This window comes from Cydia pomonella, chromosome 20, assembly GCF_033807575.1.
Source record: "Cydia pomonella isolate Wapato2018A chromosome 20, ilCydPomo1, whole genome shotgun sequence".
Lineage (NCBI taxonomy): Eukaryota > Metazoa > Arthropoda > Insecta > Lepidoptera > Tortricidae > Cydia > Cydia pomonella.
The window spans coordinates 11,443,050-11,464,685 of NC_084722.1; the positions used below are offsets into that span (position 1 = coordinate 11,443,050).

The following is a 21,636-nucleotide window of genomic DNA, read 5'->3' on the forward strand; positions in this document are numbered from 1 at the left end:
GAGCCGGAGCAGGGCTAGTAGCAGCGACAGCTGGAACACTGCCGGTGAGAACTGTGCTCAGCCTCCAGCCCCGAGCGGGACAGGGCGAGGTCCACCAGGAGGAGCGTCGACTCCAGGCGGAGCCGGAGCAGGGCTAGTAGCAGCGACAGCGGGAACACTGCCGGTGAGAACTGTGCTCAGCCTCCAGCCCCGAGCGGGACAGGGCGAGGTCCACCAGGAGGAGCGTCGACTCCAGGCGGAGCCGGAGCAGGGCTAGTAGCAGCGACAGCGGGAACACTGCCGGTGAGAACTGTGCTCAGCCTCCAGCCCCGAGCGGGACAGGGCGAGGTCCACCAGGAGGAGCGCCGTCTCCAGGCGGAGCCGGAGCAGGGCTAGTAGCAGCGACAGCGGGAACACTGCCGGTGAGAACTGTGCTCAGCCTCCAGCCCCGAGCGGGACAGGGCGAGGTCCACCAGGAGGAGCGTCGACTCCAGGCGGAGCCGGAGCAGGGCTAGTAGCAGCGACAGCGGGAACACTGCCGGTGAGAACTGTGCTCAGCCTCCAGCCCCGAGCGGGACAGGGCGAGGTCCACCAGGAGGAGCGTCGACTCCAGGCGGAGCCGGAGCAGGGCTAGTAGCAGCGACAGCGGGAACACTGCCGGTGAGAACTGTGCTCAGCCTCCAGCCCCGAGCGGGACAGGGCGAGGTCCACCAGGAGGAGCGCCGACTCCAGGCGGAGCCGGAGCAGGGCTAGTAGCAGCGACAGCGGGAACACTGCCGGTGAGAACTGTGCTCAGCCTCCAGCCCCGAGCGGGAGGACCCGCGCGAGCGGGACAGGGCGAGGTCCACCAGGAGGAGCGTCGACTCCAGGCGGAGCCGAAGCAGGGCTAGTAGCAGCGACAGCGGGAACACTGCCGGTGAGAACTGTGCTCAGCCTCCAGCCCCGAGCGGGAGGACCCGCGCGAGCGGGACAGGGTGAGGTCGACCAGGAGGAGCGTCGACTCCAGGCGGAGCCGGAGCAGGGCTAGTAGCAGCGACAGCGGGAACACTGCCGGTGAGAACTGTGCTCAGCCTCCAGCCCCGAGCGGGAGGACCCGCGCGAGCGGGACAGGGCGAGGTCCACCAGGAGGAGCGTCGACTCCAGGCGGAGCCGGAGCAGGGCTAGTAGCAGCGACAGCGGGAACACTGCCGGTGAGAACTGTGCTCAGCCTCCAGCCCCGAGCGGGAGGACCCGCGCGAGCGGAACAGGGCGAGGTCCACCAGGAGGAGCGTCGAGCCAGGCGAACCCTGATCGAGAGTAGGTAAATGCTGCTTGTCAGTGAACTCCTAGATGACCTAGATTGTTAATAAACATCTCAAGACGAGCCGAAAGATCAGACAAGATTTACTCGGTACTATAGGCGAAGTCGGAGTAGAACAACGACGTATCATATTATTGTTGTTCTGACTGCTGTGACGACATTTCTGTAAATGTAATGAAAACTGGAACATTCAATTAAGGGTGAGGAGGGCAAACTACCACTTGAAGACTTGTTTCAGGTTTTCTGCCGGTCGGGACTATACTTTTACAGTTAAGGACTGGATTTGTGAACCGAATAACTTGTTCCAGACACGCGAAGCTCGCGCGCCGTGTCGCGAGCGCGCAGCCGCGCCGGCCGCGCCTCGCCGCGCAGGAGCCCTCGCCGCGACTCGGATGATGAAAACGATACTGTAAGTTTACCAACACTTATTCGAATCCATGATGGGCTTCTGTCAACCATTTGGCATAGCGTTATTACTCTGAATTCCTCTGAAAACGGTCGGGTTAAACCTTACTCTGAAAGAATATTTTTAAAAGTCCTATCTGAACAGATACAGTCGTCTCCTGATATGATGAAAACATAATTTTGAAATCGAGGCGAGAACTCCTCGGTAACACTTACTGGTGAAAATCGGTAAATTTTCTACCAAGTTTCGGCAGCACAATCGTGTTTGGCGGTTTTCTAGAGGGCCGTTACCGTAGTGAGTTCAAATCGCATTCGAGATATTTTCTCATCGATGCCTTATTCCGGAACAGAGTCCGTTTTTAATATAGTAATGACCGTTTTTAACCGACTTCAAGCGTTTCGTTTTCGTTGTCAAGCGGACCCCAGGCTCCCATGAGCCGTGGCAAAATGCCGGGACAACGCGAGGAAGAAGAGAATGATCGTTTTTAACCGACTTCCAAACAAAAGGAGGAGGTTCTCAATTCAATTATATGTTTTATTTTAATGTTTGTTACTGGATATCTCCGTCATTTCTGAACCAATTTTGAAATTTGAGGATTCGGGGGATATCCTCAAATCATAAAAGCATACTTATAGTGATTTAAGATTTTTTCTCTATATCCATTCAGCGCGAGAGCTCGCCGGTGGCGTCGAAGTCCAAGGTGAACGCGAACTGGTGGCGCGGGCGCGGGCGGGGGCGGCGCGGGCGCGGGCGCGGGGGGCGCGGCCGCGGCCGCCGCGCCTCGCGCCCGCCCGCCGACAGAGGTGACCGCTACTTACACTTTAGCGTTACAACCATCATGTGCGGTGCGTGATCGTGGACCTTATCGCGATGCCCGAAGGTTGACATTGGGCTGGAGCCACGCGCCTGAAGCTTACGTCTTTCGCGGTCGAACGATCTCGATGTCGAGAAACCTTCGACTTTCAAACGATTACACACTACAGTTGTTCATAAATTGCTACTTTACGTAGCTGTTTAGCGTTCGCAAAGTTGGTTTTTGTGAACTAGTGCTTTTTACATTTCCAATTTTTTTTTACTAGAATTCAAACGTCCACACCAAAGAGTTTCGATGTTTTCAGAATAGATGCCTCGTTGTGTTGTTGAATTTTTTATTTACCATAGCTGCTAAATTTAACAACAATTCATTTATTTAATTATTTTCAATTATTTTTATTTATTTTTTACGATGATCCAAACGTCCACACCAAAGAGCTTCGATGTTTTCAGAATAGATGACTTGTGTTGTTGAATTGTTTTTTTTATTTTTATTTACCATAGCTACTAAATTTAACAACGATTGATCTTATATGTCATACTGAGGAACTTTACTATGGGGCCAACCCCGAATTCGCAAAAAAAAATTACTCTCCCATAGAAAATGTCAAGGTCAGATAGCCAAAATGTACGAAACAGCCAATTTTGTTTCGCGATATATTCACAAATTATTACAGACTGACTAAATAAACAACCTGTAGAGTACTTCCCTTTGAGAAAAAATCCCACTCTTCCATAATTGATTCAGTTAACACAAACAGAACGTGACGTTAATGGTGAGCTGAATTTACTTAACTTACGTGGCTTCTAGCCACATTTTTTATGGGTTTCACTTGCCAGGGGGCGTAGCCAAAATGACACTCGCCCATCGACAAACACCAAACGAAAATAAAAATGTATAGGGCTTAAGGAGCCATTTAAGGCTAGATTTTGTTTACTTTTATTTAAATACCTAAGGAGACAAGAGTATAGGCCCCCTATGATATTTCGATCTCTGACCAGCTTTATAGTAAAATCCCAATAAACGTCAGGTAACCCGGTGGTGACCGACACACCGACTTCCGGTTCCGAGACGCCGGCACCGTCAAAATCCGTCGAGCGCACGCAAAAGCTGTCCACTCCGGAGAAATCGCCAAACAAGTCGCCCAACAAGTCGCCCGTCAAGTCTGCCAAGTCGCCCCTCAAGACGGCAAGTTCAGGTCAGTACCATCGCTGGTACCATAGTTATTAATTATACAAAGTAGGGCTGTCCTTTTTCTTATACCACGACGGTGGCAAACAAGCAAACGGTCCGCCTGATGGTAAGAAGTCCAGCAGTTTTTTCTTCCAAGTTTTTTTTTTAACGGGGCACCCGCTCTACAACTAAAAAACCAATGTATTTTTTTCCTGATTTTCAAATTCTCTTTAGGGGTAGCTTCTCGTAGAATCCAAATTTTCAAAATATGGTAGCGACCCCTAAATGATTAACAAACCGGCCAAGTGCGACTTGGACTCGCACAGGAAGGGTTCCGTCCGTACCATTATCTATAAAAACGGTCACCCATCCAAATACTGACCCTGCCCGACGTTGCTTAACTTCGGTGATTGGATGAGAACCTCGAGATTGGAAAGAAGTATTTATTTTATTCTGTTTTTAGTATTTGTTGTTATAGCGGCAACAAAAATATATCACGGTTCATGAGATACAGCCTGGTGACGGACGGACAGCGGAGTCTCTGTAATAGCGTCCCGTTTGACCCTTTGGGTGGTTCCGTACCTAAAAAAAAGAAAAATATTACATTGGTGTATTAGTGGTAGATATTATGTACATAATGTACGTTAAGCGTGTGCCCCGTAGAACAATATAACTTCGACGAAATAAGGTCCACCCTAGTACAAAGTGTGCTTTTTAATTTAACAAATGAAGTAGATAGTGCTGTAAGTTTCCGTTCTGCGATATCTCCGATTGTCAAGAGTATACTTTCGACAATTTAGTTACCTGCACAAAACAATAACAGATCCAGCTTTATAGTCATTGTGGAGTCAAATTCTAATTTTCGCAATAAAATGTTGAAACTTATTTATTGTAGACCCAGCTCAGGGTCCAGGCAAAGAGAATTTGAAATAGAGGTGAATTGTCACAGAAAACTTTGTAGCCACAGTAACTGCCATCTTTCGACACATGATTGAAACTTTTAAAACGCCATTTGACTTTGATCCTTAATCTTTCACTGATATGTTTTGAATATCAAAAAGTGGCGCCATCTAATAGATCAAAGTCAAATGGTGCTCTAAAAGTTTGAATCATGTGTAGAAAGATGGCTGTAAATTTACTATGGCTACAATATTTTCTTTGACAATTCTCCTCTATAAATTCTCTTTGGCTCAAGGGGAGTTATGGCCATCTTGTACGTTGTATAGAACTGAACTGGAGGAAATTGATTCTATAGCAATTTGCTGTTCAAGCAAATTTGGTTTGAACATATTTATGCCAAGAGCTGTCCAATGTAAAGTGAACCGTAAACTGCAAAAGAATCAATTACCTCAACCTTACAGTCAGAAAAACTATTAACTTAGCACCTCTGCGTAGAATTGTGTAAGTAGTGCTAAGCAAATAACTTTGCTGACTGTACATAACAAATTGTTTATTTTGCATAGGGTTGGGCCTCATCGGAGGTTTGAGAAAGCCAACGCTTCTGCTTACTCCGACGTCCATCGCCACGCCGCCTAAGAGTTTCGGATCCGATGGTATGGACTCTATTTGTAGCCTTATTATCACTACTTTTTCTTGAGTCTTCCTAGAAACATAGGTCTGTCGTCTGTTTTGGATGAATTTCAATCGACATGTTTCAATCAATGACTATAGTTCCTTTTTTTTTTTACATTCGTTTGTTACCATTACAAAAAAGGTATACAATCTTCATGTCTTTTTATTGAAGAAAGCTTTTTAAAAATCAGTATTGAAAGCAAAATAATGTATATGATGAGAGATATAACGAATTAAAAATCATGCATCATCATGATTAAATACTAGATTACAAATACTAAGTACAAATACCTTATTCTGACGAGCAGAAAATGTTATTAATAATAATAATAATAATAATAATAATAAACCGCAGGGCAGCTTGTGGCGAGCTGTTGGGGAGTAACGACCCCACGGACCCGAGTACTCCCGAGAGTCGGTCAGGGTCTCCGTCTCCGGCGTGTCTTCGTCGGTCGGAGTGGACCCCAAGGGGACCCGCAGGACTCTCAGCTTTGGCTTGCCTTCATTGGCCGTCCAGAGAGGAGTCGTTAGAGCTAAATGCTTCAGGGGTGGAAGTGAAAACTTGCATAAGACGCGAGTTGGCACAGTGGCTGTTATCAGCCACTGGGTAGAAAGCGGCGTACACCTCTCGACACCCCTGAGCCGCTCACACCGGTGTTGCTCCTGGTCGTCTTCACGACGGCATTTTCAGGGGCCCATCTAGTGGGCGGCGAGTCACCGCCTGCCTCGATAACTAGTGAAAACATTGTTATGACAGGTGTCCGGACGTCTTTGCAATAACCCAGTCTCATTGTCCTCCCAAACTTCAATCCATAGACCGTTATACTGTTCACTTTACTACAATAGTCCCAATGCCTGTTGCGACCGGTTCATTGGTGTCTATTGTTGCGCCCGTGAACGGGTTCCAGCAGGCGTTCTACATGACATTAAAGCTCTCCAAGAGGCCTCTACGTGTTGGATCTATATCCCCATGCAAGCCTATCAAAAGACCGGGATTTATAGGCCCGTGAAATCCAAGGAGATAATAATAATAATAAAATACTTTATTGTGCACTACAAAGAAACATACATGTTACAAACAAAAAAAAAAGGACATAAGTAAGTAGGTAACAACAGGCGGACTTATCGCTAAAAAGCGATCTCTTCCAGACAACCTTCAGATAGCGATTCAGTGGCTAGAAATAAAGTTATTGGGCAGTGCAAAACCACATAAGTATAAAGTTTATAAAATAAGTAAATAGAAACTACAAACAATGAGAAATAAACTACATAAACTACATATATTATATAGGCAACAATAATACACTACATATATCTACACAAAATACATAAATACATAATGAGTAATCAAGCAAGAGAAAAATAACGACCAGGTAAGAAAAAGATATGAGTGTAAGGAGCATGACTAAGAGAGAGATAAATAGTGTTCTTTTAAACGTGTTTTAAAAATGGGTAGGGATTGAGCACGTCTTATGTCAATGGGCAAAGCATTCCACAACCTTACAGACTGGAAAGTGAAGGATTTGAGGTAGAATTTAGTAGACGAACGAGGAGGGGCAAGAAGGAGATTCTGAGAACACCTGACAGACGTAAGAAAACTAAACCGCTTTTTAAGGTATTCAGGAGTATTGGGAATAAATAGAGTGCTATAGAGTAGAGACAGAATATGAGTATTACGTCGGAAACGGATCGGTAACCACCTGAGCTGTGACCGGAATCTGGAGACATGATCAAATTTCCGTAGCCCAAAAATGAAGCGAATGCACACATTTTGAAGCCGTTCAACCTTGTTCAATTGCTCTTCGGACAGATCGAGATAAGAGATGTCGGCATAGTCTAAAATAGGAAGAAGAAGCGATTGAGCCAACGCAGTTTTAGTTGAAAGTGGTAGAAAGTTGCGGAGACGCCTAAGAGATCCCACAGCGGCAAAAATTTTACGACCAACTTCATTAAGTTGCGGACCCCAAGAAAGAGTACGATCCATAATCACGCCCAGATTCTTTACTTGGGACGAGTACGGAATATGAACCCCATCGAATAATATAGGGGGCAGACTCTCAAAGTTCACCTTAGCTATGTTCTTAGGGCTACCAATAATAATAGTTTGGGTCTTCGTAGGATTAACTCTAATTCCATAGCAAGAACTCCAGTATAAAATGCGTTCCAAATCAGAATTGGTGGTAAGGATCAGAGAAGGTAGATCAGCAATTGGGCACTGAGAATAAATTTGGAGATCGTCGGCATACAAATGATAAGAAGAAAGGAGGTTAAGAGAAATAGAATTAATAAAAATAGAAAAGAGAAGGGGAGACAACACGCCACCCTGCGGGACGCCAGCTAGCGTGTTGCACCACGATGATCGAACGTCATCTATTTTAATACGTTGCCGACGACCTTCCAAGTAACTGCGAAACCACCCAGACGCCGCAGGAGATATATTGAGAGTACTTAGCACCCCTAATAGTATATCGAAGTCTACAGTATTAAATGCGTTGGTGAAATCAAGCAATGTCAGTATCGTTAGCTTTCCGTTATCCATTCCTGAACGGATGTCGTCAGTAATTTTAACTAGAGCGGAGACCGTACTGCAACCAGATCTGAAACCAGACTGAAATGGATTAAGGAGGGAGTTTCTATTTAAAAACGAAGTAAGTTGATAGTGCACTAGACGCTCTAAGACTTTGGAAAGAAATGGCAAGATAGAAATAGGCCTAAAGTCAGGGAAAGAAGACGGATTAGATTTTTTAGGAATGGGAATTACATCAGCATCTTTCCAAATGTTAGGGAAAGAAGAAGAAGAAATGGAAGAGTTAAAGATGCTGGTAATTATAGGGACAAGAAGGTCAAGAAGCGGAATGATCATGTTACGGCCCACACAGTCGACACCAACGGCATTCGAGGAGATGTTCCGGATATTCTTCTCGACATCGCTATTAGTGACCGGCGTAAAAGAAAAGGGAGGAAATCCTGGTGTTGGAGAAGAGGAAAGACGAGTAAGAGTTTCAGCCTTAACTGGACCGCTAAAGAGAGCAGGCGAAGAAAAGTGCAAATTTAGGAGGTCAATATCTAAATCATTAGGAACTGAAGTACTGCTAGATTTACCAACTCCATAGGACTTGAGAAATTTCCAGATTTTAGCTGGCTCACCCTTTACCACTGACTCATGAATATGGTGCCGCTGTGCGTCACGGCACACCGTACTACAGCGATTACGTAAACCGTGGTATTTGGCTTTGTTCCTGTCCGTGGGTTTCAATTTAAACTTACACTTAGCTAAATTCTTCTTTGCGATTAAAGCCCTAATTTCATCGGACAGCCAGGGAGCTGGCAGATGTTTAATTTTTACAGGTCGAATTGGAGCATGAGTATCGTAAAGTTGAATGAGGAGGGAATTAAAAATCGCCACTTTGTCATCTACAGAGCTAGCATCAGCGATCACGCCCCAATCAATTTCACAGGCATCTTCACGAAGCTTAACGGTATCAAGCCGACTAAAATTGCGCTGGAGGACAATTTTTGGTTTGGGTTTTGGGGGACGAATTTTGTAGGAAAGGAAAAGTAGGTCGTGATAAGAAAAGGCTAAAGCAGAGTGTTGACTGTACTTCGCAACAAGAGAAGGAGACGAGACAAGAGTAAGGTCAAGAAGTGAAGAAGTACAGTTTGGAAAGTGGTGTGTGGCATTGGACGGTAAAATAGCAAGGTTACATGCTTCCACGAGAGATTTCAATGACCTTGAACGGAAATCATTTTTTAAAAGACAAGTGTTAAAATCTCCCATGATAACATGATGATCATAAGACGGAATGAGATCTTCGAGTACCTTTTCAAAAGAAGAGAAATAATCAACATGTAGAGAGGGTGAGTAAAAAACTCCAAGAAGGATTTTAGCGTGAGAAATATTTAATTCGATGAAAAGGAATTCAGCGGCGTTTATGCAAGAGGTTGAGGCGGTGATGATAGAATACGGAATATGAGACCGAAGGTAGATGGCCACGCCACCACCACCTTTACCAATGCGATCATTACGAATTAAATGAAATCCCGGCAAAGAATAGGAGGTTGAAGGCAAACAAGGTTTAAACCAGGATTCCGAGACAAGGATAGCATGAATTCCGGAGAGATCGAAGGTAGTTAAAAAGTCGTTATAATGAGCGGGAATGCTTTGCGCATTAATATGTATGATATTCAAATTTTTAGGGACATCTGTTAATTGGTTATTAAGAACATCTCGGAGAGGGGGTGGGAGACTATAAAAACTACTATCGTCATTATCTGATGAGAAAGATGTAAAGTGGTCCGAAGATAAATCGCTTTCGCTTACCGAAGTCATAAAATATAATATAAAATATACCTAAATTATACACTAAAATAAATAAATTATAGCTGGCACAAACCAATGAGGTTACGCCAGACCCGCTATCCACCAGCAGTTCACGCGTTATTGATTTAATTGCAAACGTTACTAACTGACGTGCCCGCAAAATTCCTCCTCGAGTGCGGTGTATGGTGTATGCTTAATATATGTGTATATAGATAAAGCAATGTGTGTAACTGTACATTAAAACAGTTATGTGATATTTTTATAAATCTTCTTCCTTGTCGTATCCTCATGGCCGAGGGACGTGAGTGACGTGACGACTGTGGTCACTTCACTAGTGCTCTCCAAGCCGCTCTATCTAGGGCCCCGTGCAGGCTAGCCTGGAATGTGGTTTTTGTTTTTGCGTATATTCGTATTTGAATACCTTTTATTATGTAGCAGTCACATAAAGTAGTATTATTGTTAAATAGCGTATGTTTTTGACAGCATCACTCCCCACTTTATCAGCCAGCCTCGGCAGGCCGCTGGAGCCTTCTCCTAAGAAGAAAGGCCGCGGACGCCCGAGAAAGTGCGACAAGGACAAACAGGCTTCTTCGCCCGACTTATTTAGGTTAGTATACGAGTAGTAAGTAAGTAAATATTCTTTAATGCTCCAATAATTATACGTTTTACATATAGAGCGCGAGCCAGGAACAGATTTCCGTGACCAATCGCCTCCCGGGCGATAACTCGTATAGTGGTTATCTTGGGCGGTACTCGTATATATGATGAAACCTCGTGAACGTCAGCTGCCGCTCCATTGGTGGGTTGAAGAATGGTAGCCTACCGAAACACGTAAAAAAAAAAGTCATCACCTCCCGTTTGATCCTTTGTCAGATGAGAGTTCAGATATCAATCGTCAGCCGGTTAAATCGCAGTGGTAAGAACATCAGCTGGTCGCATGGACATGTAAAAAATAAGTGCTTTACCGTTTTATGATAGTAAAACAAAATCATGAAACTTTGCATGTTGCAAAATAAACAGATTACGCAATATACACATTACGCATACTTTGCGGATATAAAGTGGTAAGGCGCGTATTTTTTACACGTTCATGTGAAAGCTGACGGTATTTCCACCGCGATACAATCGGCTGACGGTTTTTTTTTTTGCTGCTTAAATTGGAGCATGGGCCTCGAATTAGCTTCTATTTGATGTAATTAAACACGGCAGGCCGTCTTATCTATCGGAGAAATTAATTTGGTGACAACAAAGGCGGTCAGTATTATACGGCTATTTGACCTTTCAACCCAGAGGGGAAACTATATAGACGTGATGTAAAAACATTTATTATTTGCTAAATATCGATAGGTTTTTTGTAAATATTGAAAACGGGGTGATGTTTGGTTACAGGACGGGTCTCGGCGAAGGCAAAGCGCTATCCACGCCTGTCCCGGCCTCGTTCTTACAGTACCGCGGGACAACCGGCGAGGCCGGCTCGGACAGCGACCTCGCGCTCTCCAGGTAACTAGTGTCACATAGGATGGGCCTCGAGCTCTGTCCACCCCTGTCCCGGCCTCGTTATAGTATCGCGGGACAACTGGCAAGGCTGGCCCGGATGGCGATCTCGTGCTCTGCAGGCAACTAGTCTCACACGTGCAGGACGGGCCTTGAGCCCTGTCCAGGCCTCGCTACAGTACCGTGGCACAACCGGCGAGGCCGGCTCAGACAGCGACCTAGCGCTCTCCAGGTAACTAGTGTCACGTGTGCAGGATGCCCCTCGGAGGCCGCCGTCCACCCCTGTCCCGGCTTGTTCCTGCAGTACCGCGTGTATGAGAATATGCATGCGAATATGTGCGTGTTGACGCGCTAATAATTGCCATACAAGTATCGAAATACCGAATATACCGATTTCTATTATTTTAGATACGAGTCAAATACATTATAGTAAATGGTCACTTCTGTGGACAATGCAATAAAATAACGATTCTGGTACATATATATAGATCGGTTATTCACAAAGACGCGTGCCTTGACCCGTAATGTTTTGTTATTAAAGGTTAGATTTAACAAATCTGCACGTGATCGTAGATGACATGAACATCCCGTTTTTCATATTTGAGTCTCGAGTACAAAATAAAATGTATTCTGCCTGCAAGGGTGCAGCGTAAAAAATACTTTTGTATTCTCTTAACTTTATGATGTCTACAGGAAAGACGAACGAGTTAACCATACATTGTTTTAGTTTTCATGCTCCGAGTATTTCATATTTTTACAAGCTCTTATTTAATATGTTAGTTGGTTTATTAGTTCGTGTGGGGCAAATCTTGAAAGTAAATTTGACCCACTTCCCAATTTCCGATTGAGCTGAATTGCATATGTAATGCTGATCTGATAATGAAGGCAGGAAGTGGCTATAGAATAGAAACTCTGTGATGAAACAACGCAACCTGATTGTGTTTGGGCTTTTAGAATTGTCTCATTAAGTATTAGTTGGCTGTGGTAAAAAAGTACAGTCGGCGATAAAAGCTTGTACCAAAAATGATATTTTTGGCAAAAACTTGTTTATAAATATGTAATCATTCGCAGGTCGTCTTCGAACAGCTCCGTGTGGTCGTCCTGCTCGTCCTGCACGCACTACGCCTCCGACCGCTCGCGCTCCGCCAGCTCCAGCGACGGGTGAGGGCAAGCTTCCTGTATGGAGTTAAACACGACGTTATACCTATTAGGAGATTATTTATTTTAAGTGTGGAATCACATCTATCACCATGGAGCCGCATTTTATATATGAGACATTGCTCGTTAATATGAAGATGGGTATGCAGGCTATCAGCTTTCTGATGCGTACTGTGAAGGTTGGAAACCTTCACAAACTCTTGCTAGATAACTGGCAGCGATTATTTGAATTCAGAACTGTCGCCCTGCCGAAGGAATAAAGATCTGCAGGCGATTTAATTCTGAAAGAGGCAAGCATCTGAGTTCGTCGATATTTCTGTTATCTAGCTGAAAAATATATAAATATTATCAGAAATCTACCTGGAGCGTTTACATTCCCACCTCAGATAGACTGTATCTCTTTTACAGTACGCATCATCATCTAACGAGCGATTTCACACATTTAAAATGCGGCTCGGTGCAGAGAGATGTGATTTTACCCTAAAGTAATCCACCTCATTAGTAATTTTAAACCCTGGGTCTGAATGTAGATCTAGACTGAATGCAAAAAAGGGAAGAGGAGTTTGGCAGAGCAAACTGCGAAAACGAACTATAGTCGCTGGGCGAAACGAATTGTGGAGTAGAAATCACTCATGAGGTGGAAGTACGACATCTGTCAACAAGCTGACATAATGTGGATGCAGATGATAAAGAGAACACAGTCGGGGAGAAATGGAGTGGATGCCTATGACCAAACACGGGCGCTTTTAAGGCTACTATAGTAATGGGCATAAAAATAATACCATGTTGTCATATGTGAGTATCGTCAGTATCATCACTCCAAAAACGGGATAACTTACTTGTTATTTATTCTACCTTACTAAAAAAAATGGTCTGCCAGGCTATACACCGTGTTTTTATTGAATTTCGTTAACTCCGGGGTATAGGTAACTACGTTTAAGGAAACTAAATGGCATATTTAATTTGCAAAAAGAATATTTATTTTTATTTTTATAAAAAGTAATTCAATGTTGCATATAGCGGTATTGTAACATGGGCATTACATTTAATTCAACCAAACAATTGAAAACTATGCCATATCAATGTCATTTCGAACATCAATCGTCGTAGTATTTACGTTTAGTAGCAAATGTACACACTCGTACTAAACACTAATCAATATGTAAACAAGCCGTAAGACAAGTGTATACGCTTGTGAGGGCCTTATAAGATAAAAATAAATTATTGATCATCTCCGAAATGGAGTTAATTAGAATACCGGTTTCTTTGAGAAAGTTACTTAATTTAAGCTCAAGAATGCACCCTTGAAATTAACGGATATCAAAAAAAAATGGATCTGTTTTCCCAGGTCGAGCTACAACGACACGATGGAGTCCACGCTGGAGGGCAGCGGCGCCGACCGCCGCGACCGGCGGCGGCGCGCCTCGCACTCCGACCACAGCCGCTCCGGACCAGACTCGCCCACCACACCAGTCAAGGTACACAACTAGTGGCGCGACACTGATCCTTTCGGGCATTCTCGGCTCCGTTCGGCTCAGCATTCCTCCGAGCAATTATTAGGGTTGGCACAACTTGACAACCCTAAATAGCCAAAAGGGATAGTGCCGTTCATTCGAAAGGGACAGCATGTTTCGTCCCTGAATCGCTGTCAAATTTCGTAGGAAGTATCATTTTTGTACAGTAGTACTATTATTTATCTGTGACATAATAGCTCCGAAAATTACTATGAAATTTCCCATAAAATAAATTTTAGCGAACGTTTTTACGATGACAAGCGATTTGGTGCACCTATCCAAATACTTAGTAAAAAAAAACTTAAGAAAGAAGTTTATTATGTAAATATAACATAATGGCAGGGCCGCGGCACTCGCTCGTCCACGTCGAAGACGCCCGTGAAGAGCTCGCTGCAGCCCGACGTGCTGCTCGAGCCGCTGCAGCTCGTCTGGGCCAAGTGCAGGTCAGTGCCATCAGCTCTACACGTACTCGATATCAATGCGACTCATTGCCTACATAATGGATAAGTTTATTTTCGTCACGCATCCCTACTTAAACCTTCGGGAGGAAAGCGTCGGCAACGGTCAATTTAGTCAACCAACTACCTTATTTGGAACGACACTTTTTTTTAATTTACCTTATGTTTTCTTAGAACTAACTCAATCCTCGTAACAATCCGCCGTACAATTTTTTTCTATTTTTATTTTGAACCTTGTTGTATAAGTAAATTGGGATGCATTTCATTTGTTTGAAAAAAGTTCAAAAAAGGTTTGAATTAGATTACAACGAATATGGGCCCTTATTCGACATGCTAAAAGTGACGTTTCGTGTTGATTTCCATTTGATGTGAGAAATATTGTGACTTGTCGAATTGCTATTATCACCACCTGTCAGTGAACAATATCCACACTAGAGGCGGGGCGTTGTACCGGAATAGTTTTTGGAACAGGTTATTTGTAATAGACTACTTTTAGCTTGTCGAGTATTTAAAAGTACGGACTTTGATTTCTGAAATAAAACAAATATGAAACTTTTATCACCTCGTACCTCCATTCTTACCGTTACTTTAGGTAAAATAAAATTTTGTTAACAGATGGTCGTCTGGGTGTCTGTTGTATCTAAAAATAATGTAATAATATATAACAAAAATATGACAATAGATTCATAGCCTTCACTCAAAACGTCACCATATTTCCGACCCTTACCGAAATAATAAGTCGATATTTGTATAAATAATCCTTATTTGTAAGACGCCTAAGCACGGCAAATACGTAAACTGCCTATTGGGGGTCATACTCGTAAAACTGGTATTTTAGACGTACTTTTGGTACGAGTAACAGAGACGTACTTTTGGTACGCAGTCCCAGCTCTAGTCAGGATTCTAGTTGTCAAATATAAGCGTGTCGAATACGTATTGTTTAACTGTCAAATGAAATTAGATCAACGGTAGACTTTTTTGTCGATGGGTATGGCTGCCATGTTTGGATTTATGACATTTAAAAGGGGATCCTAAGGCAGAGAGTAGTTTTACCTGTACGATTTTGATTCTTCTACTGGACGCAAGATGGAGTTAGCTGCCAAATTCCGATCAGGCTGACGCAACTAGGAAGAAAAAAGTTTTGTATGGAATTTGTTTCGCAAATCATTGCCAACGAAGAAAAAGAAAACGTCAGTGCTATTTATTCTGTCAAGTTTACATCAAGTCTACTGTCAGCCTAATTGCTTTGTTTGTTTTGAAGGCTTCAATGTTTTGTTCGGGTATTTCGTGTAATTTCTTTATTATTTAGTGCAAAAATCGAAAATAGTCAACCGTGATCAGAGTAAAGAGCGAGTTTGTTACAATGCCAGCGAGAAAACGGTTTACTAAGTGTGAAATATGTGGCAAGCGAGCCACTCGAGAAAATCACGAAAAAAGGGATTTTATGGCGAAATTTCCCTTGGATGAAGACTGGTAAGTATTGCTTTAGATACTTTTGACCTTATTTTGGGTCAGCAGGCTATAAACACATCGAAAATTAGATATTTTACATTATTTTTCGTTGTGAACTAGGGATGTACTATAACTATCGATAACTGTAGTTTTATTTGTATATCAGTGTAAATAATTAAATTAAATATGTGAAATTTCCTTAGAACTAGCATGCAATATGACCATAATTAATACGTCGAAGATTAATAATGCATAAATTATCTATTACTTATGCATTAATGGTCATTAGTTAACATATTTTTTTTATCTAGTGATTATTTAATATATTAACCTAAAATGTAAGAAAATTAATCTTTGTTTTTATGATAAATAAAGAAATATTATAGGACATTATTACACAAACTGACTTAGTACTAAATTATGAATGGCACGTGTTGTGGGTACTTAGACAACGATATATATATATACCCACAACACATGCCATTCATATTTTATTTAGTACTAAGTCAGTTTGTGCAATAATGTATATATATATATATATATATATATATATTATGTACATAGACCTAATTTATAAGTATTTATAAATACATAGAAAATACCCATGTCTCAGGAACAAATATTCATGCTCATCACACTAATAAATGCCCGTTCCAGGATTTGAACCTGGGACCATCGGCTTCATAGGCAGGGACGCTGCCAATAAGGCCAGACTCGTTCTCATGATTAACAGACATATAAATACTACTACTACTTACTCCGTTGGCTCAGCGACCCAAAATGAGACTTGGCCTCCGACACAAGACAGCGCCACTTTTCCCGGTCCTGTGCGACCTCTCGCCAATTGTCGACTCGAAGCTCGCGCAGATCCGCCTCCACCATGTCGCTCCAGCGATACCTAGGGCGTGCGATGCAGTGCAGCTCTTCACATATAAATACATAAAAAGTTAAAGCATTGATAAAGGGTTGTTGATAACTGGATGCCGAAAAACATGATTTATAGATGCATATTAGCGCGAAATAATCAGTTGATCATCTCATTAGCAAACACATGGAATATAAACTGTAGATAAAGTCATGTTTTTCCAAGGCTGTATGTTTTCAGATGCAGGCAGTGGGCCAAATTTGTTGGGAACGAAGACCTGATACATCTTCCCATAGAAAAGTTACATTTATTCAAACATGTATGTGCACATCATTATGAAAATGAAGCATTTAATAAAATAAAAAAACACGACTTAAAAACTGTATTAAAATAATTCGGGTCCACATTAAGCCCGACCAGATAGTAGTCCAATTAAGAACTATCCACTATATAACATACAACTTAAATGTGGACTCGATGCTAACATGATTTCGAGTACAAAATTTGTAGACAGGAGCCTATGTTTCAACCCTCCCCATTTTATCGATATCGATAAGAATCGTAAGCGTGTAGCGTACTACACTATTTAAATCGCTTATGTTGGTACTATGGTTCTTTGACAGTTCTTTGTCGTACATTTTGGTAATGATTTGCGAAACAAACTGATTCCACTCGCTAGTATGGAAGTCCCGTCTCTTAAAACGTAGTGATTATATGCTCTTTGACAATGACATGCAGTTGCGTCGATGTAGATCTATCATAAAAACGTACATGTGACGCATGTGACAATTGTCCAGGATGAAAGAAATATCTTGACAATTAACATAAAGCAATACAATACCACAAAATGTCAACAAGAAAACAGATTTATTATAAAAATACAAATTATATACAAAGCTTCATTTTAAAACCAATGGTCGTGGGTTCTAACCCCGGCTCTTAACAATGTGCATCTTGTAACATGTACCGATTGCTTTTCAGTAAAGTAAAATATATTATCATGAGGAAGATGGAGTAGCCCCAATAAGGTATATTTTCCCCTCTGGGTTAGAAGGTCAGATAGTAGTGAGACAGGGAGATATAGTGAAGAATGCGGAAAAACAAGCATTTATTGTGTTGTTAGGCTAGTTCTTTTTTTCAAAATTTGAAAACGAACGCAACAGCATGCTCAAAGCCCCCTGTGAGTCAGAATCTGTTAAATTCAGGCTTAAGACGAAACAGGAGCTGAGCCCGTACACAAATTTGAGATTTTTAGGTAAAAGGTAAAAAATATCGCCGTCGCGCTGACGAGTGTGGCACCCCGTACCTAGCTAGAGACTATCCCTTGTGTGTGTACCAACAAACCAAATTTTAGACAAATATGATACGTCTTCTTCTTCTTTGTCGTTGTACTCTTTGCAGAGCGTCGTGGTCAACTGCTGATATCAGGCGCAGATGTTGCTTGCCGTACGATTTCTCGCCATTTTTCGCGGTTGGGGGCCATTCTGGCAAATGCGTTCAGGGGACCCTTCATGGCAGATTTGATTTGGTCAGTCCATCGCATAGGTGGCCTTTTGCGCGGTCTTTTTCCGTTTGCTCTACCCTGCACCACTAGACGCTCTATGGAGTCGTTGTTCCTCCTCGAGACGTGACCGAAAAAACTGAGTATGCGGGTCTTTACGAGAGTCGAAAGGCGCTGCTTGATACGGAGTTCTTTAAGGATGGAGACATTAGTCCGAAACTCGGTCCAGGATATCCCCAGCATTTTCCTGCAGCACCATTTTTCTAGGGCGTCTATCGTCTTCTCCTCTGTCTTTCGGATAGTCCAGGTCTCCGCAGCGTATAAGAATATAGGAAAAACGAGGGCCCGTACAAGCCGAACCTTCGTGGTGTTTGTGACGTTTCGGTGATACGTAGCCTATACGTAAAAACTAGCCAAGACAAATCCTTTATAATTTCAGGATTTTCTACACAGCACAGAACATTGCACCCATATAGATCTCAATTCAACGACGAGCGAGCGAGCGAGTTGTCGGCGAGTCAACAACGACACATATTCTTAATATTGAACTTAATTGGCTCTCATTTCACATTTATGTTTTAAATTAATTATAGGCATAGACATACCATATCCTATTGTAAGTACAAAGTTTCAGAGCAATCTAGCAAGTCATTTTAAAATGAGAGCGTAACTACATTTGTATGGAGAACCGAATTTGCTGCGGACGCACAATGTAGCATAATCGGATTAGGACCAACCTCGAAATCTCTGTAACAGTCATGAAATTTATTATGTATATAAATTAAAGGCCCCTTTTTCATGCCCAAACCATTTAACATTTGGGGACCTCGAGGAATCCGAACCATCTTGGAAAATGTGTACCATCAACTCAACAGTCAACATTAAAACTTATTAAATTCTACACAAAAAAGTCCTCGATATCTTTGCAGAACAATACATCTTGTTATAGAGAATACTTGCTGAATCTAAGTTTAACGCTTATACACTTCCAGGGGACATTCTCTTAAAAGGAAACTCGGAGGAATATGAATTCTATTTTTAACTATACATTTGTACGTGGTCTACCCCAATATTAACATTTTACTCTACTGTGACTAAACCAGAAAGAAGGGTTATGGGTGTAAGTACTGATGATTCAGTACACCCAGTAGCTAGGTATTAGGATACTGGACGGATTTTTTTAAATGACGTATCGTTAGATTCCTCTTGCCGATTCTTGATTTCACAACCTACTTTTACTTGTTCTATTAAAGTAAAATCAATACAGCCGCCTTGAGAGGACTCCGAATATTAAATCATATTTTTTCTTCTAGCGCCTAAACTATTGAGCGGAGTACAGTAAAACAGACATCAGTAGATCCACAGTTAGTATACAAGTGCTATGCAATACAAAGTTACTAAAATTAACGGAAGAAAAAAGTTTAGGGCTAAATAATACGTCATTTAAAAAATCCGTCCAGTATCCTAAGCTACAGGGTGTCCTGAATCCTCAGTACTTATACCCATAACCCTACTTTCTGGTTAAGTTGCAGTCAAGTAAAATATTGATATTGGGGTAGATTATGTACAAATGTATAGTTAAAAGTGGAATTTTTATTCTTCCAAGTTTCCTATTAAGAGAATATCCCATTAAAGGGTATAAGGGCTAAATCTGGGTTTAGCAAGTATTTTATAAAGCAAGATCATTTTTTTTCGCAAAGATGTCTCAAACTATTTTATGTAGAATTTTATAAGCTTGAATGTTGCCTTACACGATTATTGAATAAAGAACGTAGATTTAGAGTAAAACGCGAATTTCTCCTGGATGGTCCACTTTTTCCAAGATGGCTGCGGTTCCTCGAGGTCCCCAAATGTCAAATGGTGTGGGCATGAAAAAGGGGCCTTTAAGGGGCGTATATACATACCAAATTTCATGACTGTTCAGACATTTCGAGTTTGGTCCTAATCCGACTGTGCTAATGCCACTATGTACGTAAACTGTAACTGTACTGCGGACTCAACCTTCACGTTATAATTTTTTAAGTATTAACGTTGACATAGTAACGAAAATAATAAACACGTCAATTGAAGTAAACAATATTATTATATGCAAGAAAATTTTGCAAAATAGGTAAATTAATGATTAATATGTAAAACACCATTAATTATTGAATTAAAATTATGATTTTGTGTTAAAAAATACGAGACCAATTATACAGCCCGATTACACGGGCTACATATTAAAAATGATTATCATGGAAACAGTAAATATACACAGGTGAACAAAGTTATAGTAAAATAGGTGCATAATTTCAGAGCTTGCCTGGCCCACCTGTACCACCTACCATGACCACGGCCGTGTCTCCTACTATTATTTTTTTCTAATACCTATGGCCTTACTAGCGAACATTGATGTACGTAATAGGGGTAGATGAGGTACCAGGCGCTCGATCGTGAGCCACAAAATATAGGTTCCGGGACCTATATTGAATTAGTCGTACGGGTGACGCTGAAGTGTCAACATTGTCATCAAATTCGATAAAATATTGCCAAAGAATGCCGTGTTGTGCCTTTTTCCAGTGCTTCAATAGCTCCAAGCACAAAAACAAAGCTCACGGTATCACTTTTCATTCGTAAGTACTGTTATAACATTTGAAAACATAATTTTTTCTAAATAAAATTAAAAATTTCCTTGTAATTGAGTGAGCGCGACAGCTAAATAATGCATTACCCATGTGAGTAACACGTTTATCCGAGTGTCAAGTAGGCCTGCCCACTTCATGCATTGTAGAGTCAGCAATTTTTTTTTATAAATAATGCAACTTTTTAAATCATGTGCTCCTATTCCTTGAAACTATAGAATGTAACCGGTTTTTATTTTAATATACGAATAACCGGTTGTTAACCAAAAATTCAGTTTTTCTGATAGTATTGTTAAAACAATATCTTGCATTAACTTGAAATCCAAATATCGGGAATAGTCCATCAAAAATTACTAAATAGTACTTGTACAACAATAGGAAAACTATGGACAACATTTTTAACGAGAGCTCGATTTACAATTTTAATATGCGAGTTATAGTGTAGTTTTAAGATGTATTTATGTATGTTGAAAACTGTGTAAAAATATTTAGAACAGATATTAGATCAATCAAATTTAACCTTTTATCATAAACAAAAGAAATAAATAATAATCATCTCTATTTGTCAAGTAAAATGTATGATGACTGGTCTGGCCTAGTGGGCAGTGACCCTGCCTATAAAGCCGATGGTCCCGTCCCGGGTTCAAAGTTCTAATGATGGAATCCATGAAGAATTGAGGGAACACTTAAAGTCTTATAGGTACACATATAGTGATTTTTGTGGTTTTGTTTACAAATTAAGCATTTTCATCCAAAAACTGGCAATTAGTGTAGTGGAACTGCTGATTATAAACAGAACGAAACTCCCTAACTACGTATTTACCGTTTGAGTATTTGTTTTAATTTGTCCTCTTTGTAGAGCAACTAAGGTGATGAAAATGAAAACGATGAAAATCAGAACGAATACTTTAAATTGAACATTCTAATGTAAGGGCACGCTGCCGTCTCAAATCGAGAAAAGTGGGACATTGCTAATTTCGCCTTCGATAGGGAATGATTAAAAAAAAA

At 41.6% G+C, this 21,636-nt stretch overlaps 1 protein-coding gene across 1 annotated transcript in view; it reads left to right on the top strand.

The window, feature by feature from the left end:
* The window catches only part of LOC133529247 (bromodomain-containing protein 1), a 42,880-nt gene that overhangs the window by 14,025 nt on the left and 7,219 nt on the right, over positions 1 to 21,636 (top strand). Inside the window, exons 13-21 of the mRNA XM_061866935.1 lie at positions 1,588 to 1,688; positions 2,353 to 2,488; positions 3,530 to 3,697; positions 5,136 to 5,225; positions 10,049 to 10,172; positions 10,955 to 11,065; positions 12,131 to 12,220; positions 13,566 to 13,695; positions 14,074 to 14,174. Coding sequence (XP_061722919.1) covers positions 1,588 to 1,688; positions 2,353 to 2,488; positions 3,530 to 3,697; positions 5,136 to 5,225; positions 10,049 to 10,172; positions 10,955 to 11,065; positions 12,131 to 12,220; positions 13,566 to 13,695; positions 14,074 to 14,174 — 1,051 coding nt within the window. The remainder of the gene's footprint in view (positions 1 to 1,587; positions 1,689 to 2,352; positions 2,489 to 3,529; positions 3,698 to 5,135; positions 5,226 to 10,048; positions 10,173 to 10,954; positions 11,066 to 12,130; positions 12,221 to 13,565; positions 13,696 to 14,073; positions 14,175 to 21,636) is intronic.